The sequence below is a fragment of the Neopsephotus bourkii genome, unplaced genomic scaffold, assembly GCF_033783945.1.
Source record: "Neopsephotus bourkii isolate Nb327-2 ecotype Australia unplaced genomic scaffold, CSIRO-AGI_Nbou_v1 NB_1511, whole genome shotgun sequence".
Classification (NCBI taxonomy): domain Eukaryota; kingdom Metazoa; phylum Chordata; class Aves; order Psittaciformes; family Psittacidae; genus Neopsephotus; species Neopsephotus bourkii.
Genome location: NW_026901987.1, coordinates 756,172 through 763,843, shown reverse-complemented (window position 1 = coordinate 763,843; position 7,672 = coordinate 756,172). Strand labels below are relative to the sequence as shown.

At 41.7% G+C, this 7,672-nt stretch overlaps 1 protein-coding gene across 1 annotated transcript; it reads left to right on the top strand.

Annotated features, from left to right (window-relative positions):
* The first annotated feature begins 1,375 nt into the window (after window positions 1-1,375).
* On the top strand, window positions 1,376-4,654 carry GJB7 (gap junction protein beta 7). The gene has a single exon (XM_061369735.1). The coding sequence runs from the start codon at window positions 2,330-2,332 to the stop codon at window positions 3,122-3,124; it is 795 nt and encodes a 264-aa protein (XP_061225719.1). The 5' UTR covers window positions 1,376-2,329; the 3' UTR covers window positions 3,125-4,654.
* The last annotated feature ends 3,018 nt before the right edge of the window (window positions 4,655-7,672 follow it).

Here is a 7,672-nt window from a genome sequence, read left to right as displayed (position 1 = left end):
GTGTGCTTACTTGAAGATTTCTCTTTTTTGTCCTCTGAATCCTCACCTTGCTCTGAACTTCATACAGCCCATGTAATGTCTTTGTCTTCTCTAGCCTCAGCTAATTTAACTTTTCATTAGTCTGTACTTGTGCTGTGCCATAAGGGCAATTTTCTCAACTTGTTGAGGAACTCCATATCTTTGAAATCTATTTTTTTTTCTTCTATCATGCATTCTTCACAATTCTTCAGTGAATTAATTGCATTTTCAAAGTTCAGTCTTCATTAATCTGGGTGACATTTACTCTAATACCCTTTATATGGCACATCTTGCATATCTGTCCTGACTTGTTCAGCTGGAAGCTCAGAACTGGTGAAACTCTAGTCATGGACTGATAGATGACATTAGGCTTTTTACATTAGAAAGGGATGGTGCAGATCTTATGGCCATTAGCAAAAGCCCACTCACAGCTGTGCTTTTTTCCTATGGAATAACAATATTCAGTCTTCCCTTCTACTGCACTTGTGAATCCTAGGAAAGGCCTTTTGAGGTTTTCCTTCAAATCTCCTCCAGAGGTCAGCTCATCCACAAGATGCATTCACACGTGTTAATATTCATGCTCACTGATGAGAATGTTTTGTTTCCTTGTCTGTACTTTATTACATAGCAGTAATATGCTAAGTAAAATGCTTTGCTATTCAGCTCCTTTGAGATTGATGTATTGACTTATCTAGAAAGCATTAAAGCCCCAGTGCTGATGTCTTGAAGAACCTGATTTAAACTTCTGCTTGAGCTCTGACTGCAGACATGGAGGACAGAAATAGTTCTTTAATGACAAAGTCACCACCCTGCAAAACGTATTTAAAAGCATATAAGCATATGTCTGATAGAATATAAGCCAACTGATATTCCCATTATTCTTTTTTACCTGCAGCATAAAGGAGTAGCTTGGTAACCATTCTTTGTGAAAATATCTTTTTTCAACATCCTTCAGCATCCGTATAGATCAGCGAAATACTCATTTCTGCAGCTGTCCCTCAGCTCTTCAAGTAAGTCAACAGCTCTAATGGTAGCAAAGCAGGAATATTCAAACAGGCAAATAACCTTGCTTTCTGGCAGAATTCTGGCCATAGGCAGAAGTCATGATGGGCTGTAAAATCAAGGGACAGCAAAAGAAGTACTGAGCTTTCCGTCTCTGTTGACCTTTGTGGTGCTGTGGCCTCTTTGCTGCTTGCGCTCAGACTTCCCAGTTGACTTGCTCATCCTTCAGTGCCAATTGCAGCTACAACAGCAGCAGTGGGATTTGCGTGTGCCACTACAGCTTCAAAGGGGTACATTTTCTCTCCTGCTAGGCAGAACTTGCAGGAGCAGTAGATGGGATGAGGAAGTTAAAAGGTAGAAGACGCAAATCTGGAATCTGAGATTCACAAATCTGAATTTCAGATTTCCCTCCTCATGTCTCCCAGCCATTCTGTGTCCTGGGAAGACATCTACTTTTTGTTCTTAGAAAACAAAGCTTCATATCCTCAAAGATCCACAGAGTCCTTCAGTGCGGGGCCTGGTGGGAAGGTGACTGTATGCTCTTGGTGATTATGTCAGGGCTTTTTTTGACTTTGAGGAGAGTCTGGCTACCAGTGGCTCCTTAGACTGCTTTTCCAAAAGAAGGGTTGCAGAGTTAGGACAGAGGAAGACTTGTATGGAAAAGAAACTATTAAAAAAATATTTTTTTGAGGAAATCTTAGTGCATTTCTTTCATGATAAGAAATACAACAAATAAAATCCAGTGAAACAGAACAGGATTTAAAATACCGCACAAGTTTGCTGGGAAGTTAGACCACAGGCAAAAAGAAAACCATTTGCATTTTGGTAGTCAACCTTTTGTGGGACACGTGGCTCCTATACTGAAATTTGAAAGTGAAATCTGATTTGGCTGTGCATAGTATTTTGAATAACTACAGGGCTAAGCTGTGTGTACCTCAGTGGTAGGATGCTAGCCTGAACTTGATGGAGAAATCTCTACATGATGCTCAGGAGACCCTCGGGAAGAACAGCCACATTTACTCGCAGAGGACAATTTACTAGAATTATTAGGCTTCAGCCTGATAGACAAAATCTGTTTTAACAGCAAATGAGATTTGTGTAATAGCCTCAGAAGGTTCAAATTATCAGAATTAAGAGCAGTTTGTTGTTGTTGGTTTCCTTTTTAAAAGCTTAATAATTCTAAATTGCTTCAGCTACTGCTTATGTTTCACCTTGAATGAACGTCTCAGTTTTCTTTGCCCAAGAGGAAGCGTCTCTCTGATCTTGTGTTTCTTCAGTACAGCATTTCCTTCTTTCCTTGAGGAGAAAAATGATCTGGGGATTCCTACGTGATCTGTTGAGTGGAGTGAATAAATATTCAACAGGAATTGGAAGAATTTGGGTAGCAGTTGTGTTCATATTCTGCTTACTGGTTTACGTTGCAGCTGCAGAAAACATCTGGAAACATGAACAAGATGAATTTGAATGCAATATCAAGCAGCCTGGTTGCAAGAATGTTTGCTTTGACCATTTTTTCCCTGTCTCCCACATCAGACTTTGGGCTTTGCAATTAATCATGGTCTCCACCCCTTCGCTCTTGGTTGTTTTTCATGTCGCTTACCGAGAGAACAGAGAGAAACGCCATAACCAGAAACTTTATAAAAGTGCAGGAGAGAGAGATGGTGGATTGCTGTGCACTTACCTTGTCAGCCTTATCTTAAAAACAGGATTTGAAATAGTTTTTCTTGTTCTGTTTTATAAATTGTACAATGGATTCAAAGTACCACGTCTTGTGAAATGTGATATAAGACCATGTCCCAATACTGTAGACTGCTATATTTCCAAACCTACAGAGAAGATGATTTTCCTCTATTTTCTGGTGGCAACTTCCTGCCTGTGCATTGTATTAAATCTAAGTGAATTAAGTTACCTCATTTTCAAATACTCTGTAAAATGGTATCTGAAGATTTACATAAAGAAACATCAAGACTCAGAAAGCGATTGCCACAAATCAGAAACCATCATTCACAACAGAGCAGCAGCTGCAGGACGGTTCCATGACTGCTCCCCATCCCTGCCTCTGAATATGCAAGATGAATGTGAAAAAAATTCCCTGTCAATTTGAAAGAAGGCTGGAGACCACTTCCTGCTGCACAAACTGTATTTGGCCAATTGCTTTTCCAATCCATGCTTTACAGAACTGAAAAGATAGATAGTTATGTAGGAAATACTCTTTGTCTGTAATTCCCCCTGACTTGAGAAGATAAATTCAGTCACATTGTGCATGTCATACATAGAATCATCTAAATCTTTTCATGGTGAAACAAGAGGTATAGAAATCTGAAAACTCCATGAAGCTTCAATATAAATGCAGATGCTTATGATAAATCACACCTAAACAATTGCTCAACGAGCTGTGTTTTGAATATTACACAGGATTGCTTTGGTACAAGCAAAAGGAGGCTTTTTATAGGGAGAGTTGGAAGAACTTGGGATTGATGAAGATGCTGAACAGTAAGAGGATGTACAGCATTGGTTGAGTGGGTGGCTCTGACAACGGTTGAAATAGCGAGTATAAGGCACTGGCATATGACGGCTGCTGGTGTGTGGAAGTGAGCTCGGTGGGCACAAGCCCATTCCACTGGACTACTGTAAAACATCTCAAAATAAAAAGAAAGAAAATAAGAAGTGGCAGACACATCTAGTTTAGCCCATGGTGACGAAGACAGGCCTGGCTATTAAGCTATTTATGCAGCATTTCCTTCTGGAGGTATTTGAGCCCTTTACAGATTTTAGGGCATTTGTCATCAGAGCATGTGTGTAAGAAAAGGTACTTGCTCAAACTTGTGCAGGCAGCATGTACCAGAGTTAACTCCTGGTCACCTGCACCAAGCATCTTCTCAGTAATTTAACTTTTTCTTCTGCTCCGTGGCTGTGGCATTTAATGGAAAAAGATCATTCCCAGTTCCCCAGGATCCGAGTGGTGAAATGTAGCCTGCACAACATGGCAAGCCAGTAGTCCTGGCTGTCAGTAGCGATGTCTTCTAGGATCTAGTCTTCTGTTGAACCCAGACTTGTGCGATGATAGAAATTGGCACCTAAAAAGACATATTTCAGGGTAGCTGAAATACATTTCTGTTGCTGGAATGAAAGACCTCTGGACATACCTCAGTACTGAGTCTGATCAAAATACACCTTTTAGAGAAAAACACCATCTGCAGTAAGCAGAGCTGCCTTAATGCTGAACTGATGTTATTGTTCATGCCAGGATAAAGAGAAGGAAACAGTAGTAGAAGCATGTCAACTAGTTATTTTTTTCACTCACTGCCCCTCATCTTTGCTTACAAAGCATTACCTCTATGAGTCCTGGTGTAGCAGTTACAGAATTAACTTTAAGAAGTAATGAATAAACTATGCACTATTTTTTTTTTAATCCCCCCCCCAAAATAAACCTGCTTTTACAAAAGGTAAAAGTACTTTTGCTGCTCCTGAGCTTGACAGGAGCAGCCTCAGGTACCAGCTTGCCAGCTTCTGGCCAGTTAAAGGTTTACATCTTGAGTGATGCTCAGTCAGCATGCGTATGGAGACTGTGCTTTACAGCACTTAGAACATGTTCTGTTATATCTCTAGTAGACAGAATACGGCTCATGGCAGAAATACAGCTAGAAACTCCTGTGACTGGACAACCCTGCCTCCCCAAGAAGCACATGAAGCAAAGCCACTGCCCTGCAATCCTGTATAACTAGGAGAGCCACAGGTGGAGAATAAACCCCAAATTATCTTGGCCTTTTTGTATCCTAATGCCTCATTTTTTAAGACAAGGGCAACACCATCAAAGTAAAAAATGCTTCCATAGTGACTGCTTTTTTCATCGAGAACAGATTTTAAAACAGCACATGAATGAAAAAGTATTCAGTCATTTAAAAAAAAACCAACAAGGTTTATTTGAGAGAAAACAGAAGCAAACACAGTTTAGCCAACACAGGTTTCTGATCAAATTTGTGCATTAGCTGCTGTCTAATGCTGAAGTATACTAAGTCAGGGCTTGAAGGGTTTTACAGCATCTCCTAAAGCTCTGCGACTGGTGGAGCTTCTCGCTCGGTCCCCAGATGTTCCTGTAAAACAAGAACTTTAATTATTTGGAATGTATATTCAAGGTTTTAGTTCTATCTTTGACAGCCATGAAAGGATAAATAAATTCCAAAAATCGACATTTCAAGTCTTGGATGATACTGCAAGTTTTGACAAGGCCAGCATCTTACATTGAGAAATAGTCTGAAAAATTATTATGGACTATCTGTGTGACCCCGACTTACCCATTGAAACCAAGCAGCATGTCCTGCAAAATCAGGGTGTTTGATAGAGCTACTAAAGAAATAAGCATCACACAAGGTGGCTCTGCCAGATGTTATTTAACCTGAGAGAACAGAAACACACCTACTTTCTGAGCCCTTGCTCTTGGTCCAACATTTGATCTTCTAATGGTTCTTTCCCTTCCGCAGGCTCTTCCCTGCCTTTATACTCCTTTTTGCTCCACTTTCACTCACCCATCCATCCCTGAAGTTGTTTGCTCTTATGTTTTTTGTTCAGATGAGTTTGTAGCCTCCGTCCCTAGCCTAAAGTTTTAAGGGCTTTTTTGTGTATTCATGTTCCAAATCAGTAAACATTAAAAATCAATTCAAGTGCTATTTAAAGTGTGAAAGCACAGTCTCCTCAAGCACATAGCAACTGGTAGGAAACTGATCTAAGGCCATGCAACTGCTGCATGCACATTCATATTTCAAAACATTTCTGCAAACATTAAAAGGTCCAAGTCTTACACAGATACAGAATCATAGAATCATAGAACGGTTTGGGTTGGAAAGGACTGTCATCTATCTAGTCCAACCCCTGCCATGGCAGGGACGCCTCTCACTAAACCATGTCACCAAAGGCTCTGTCCAACCTGCCCTTGAGCACTGGCAGCGATTGAGCACTTACCACTTCTTTGGGCAACCTGTTCCAGTGCCTCACCACCCTCACAGTGAAGGACCTCTTCCTTTTATCTAACCTGAACTCCCCCTGTTTAAATAATCTCCTTGCCCTGTGACAAAAAAGTATTTCCCTATTTGCTGGTTGTTTCTTCCCTCCATTTCCATCTCCACCACCTCGAGCCCCATTTTCCCACCCCTTCAACAGATCATCTTCTCCACACCAAGGCTCCAGCCAGGGGTGAGCAAGACAAAACCAGGAGCTTCTCTAGCCTGGGAGGGGGCTAAACCTGGGGATATAGCTTGTCTCTGCCCACACAGGTGAGAGCCCCAACCAATTCTTTGTCACAGAAACTAATTGTAAGAATATATCCAACTACTTTAACTCACCTGGACCGATGACTGCAGCGTTACAAGCATCGCTCCCTCACTGTCCAACAGCCGCAGGCAGGACATCCCAGCAGAATGCTCTAGGGCCAACAGCCCTCCCCCCATCCTGCTAAGAATGACCACCCCAGAACATGTGAACACAAACCCACTGCTCTTACACTGACTCAGGGCTCAGACAATATCAGATTTCTTTACAGAGTTAACCAGAAGAGAGGCTGACTGCTAGTTTAGAGGTGTCTTTCAATCAGAAACCTATGTGCTCTGTGCTCTGCATCCAGACTCCCCGAATTGGTCACTTCCCCATCAGCAACTACTGGCTTAGTCAGCACATTCCCCATAGTGACAAGGGGTTTAAAAGAAAGTACCTTTGCTCAATGGCACCACAATTCATGGGTGATGTGTCTGGAAGATGGAGACACACAGGAGGAAGGAGAGAAGACAGAGAAAGGCTGGGTGGCAAAGCAGGGGTACGGTTCCCAACTCTGGAGGAGCTGTCACTTCAGGGATACTCCCGCAGCTGTACTGGGATGTTTTATGCATCACTCGAGGTAAAATATCTGAATGCAAATACCAAATCTATTTCCTCAGGAACCTCTGTAGGTGGCTTTACTGAACTACAGCGCTCTCTGCAGTACATGGTATCTTAAATCAGACCCTGGCGTTAGTCCCCCACTTTAACATGCTTTTTTAAAACCCTACCATACTCGCTTACTTTTTGGACAGGCTGTCAGTACCCACTTAAAAGGGAGTGTGCTGTGCAGGGCACTGACTCTACTGGTGCAGCACCCTCTTTAATCGGAATAATTGGGATAAGAATGAGACAATAGTAAAAATTTTATTCTCAGAAATTCAGACCCAAGTTAGAAATTATTTCCTGGATATTTATAACATTGGAATTTCTCCCCCCCCCCCTTTTTTTAGTAGCATTCTACTATAGCACCATGTAGCTAAATAGTAGTATGCTGTTCTCAGCCTAAAACCGCAGCTGATACAGTTATCTATCATTGAGAATGTCAGTGTTGAAACCATTTTATTTACGCAACATAAAGTTCTAAAAAAACCGTGAGGTCTGTCAACAGCGACTGCAGTGGCTGGGTATCTCTCTGAAACCAAGAGATTTTGGGCAAGCTGTGTGGATCCTCTCCAGAGGAGCTCCTCTGCTCTCTTCTTCACAGAATACAATCACAGCAGATTCACCTTCCTGTAGAAGAGATTTCCCCTGCAGCTTGTTTCAGACAGCAACTCCATCCAAGGAGACTGTGTGGTCTCTCACAGGTAAAATATGACAGCATGAACTTGTAACCTCTCGTAGA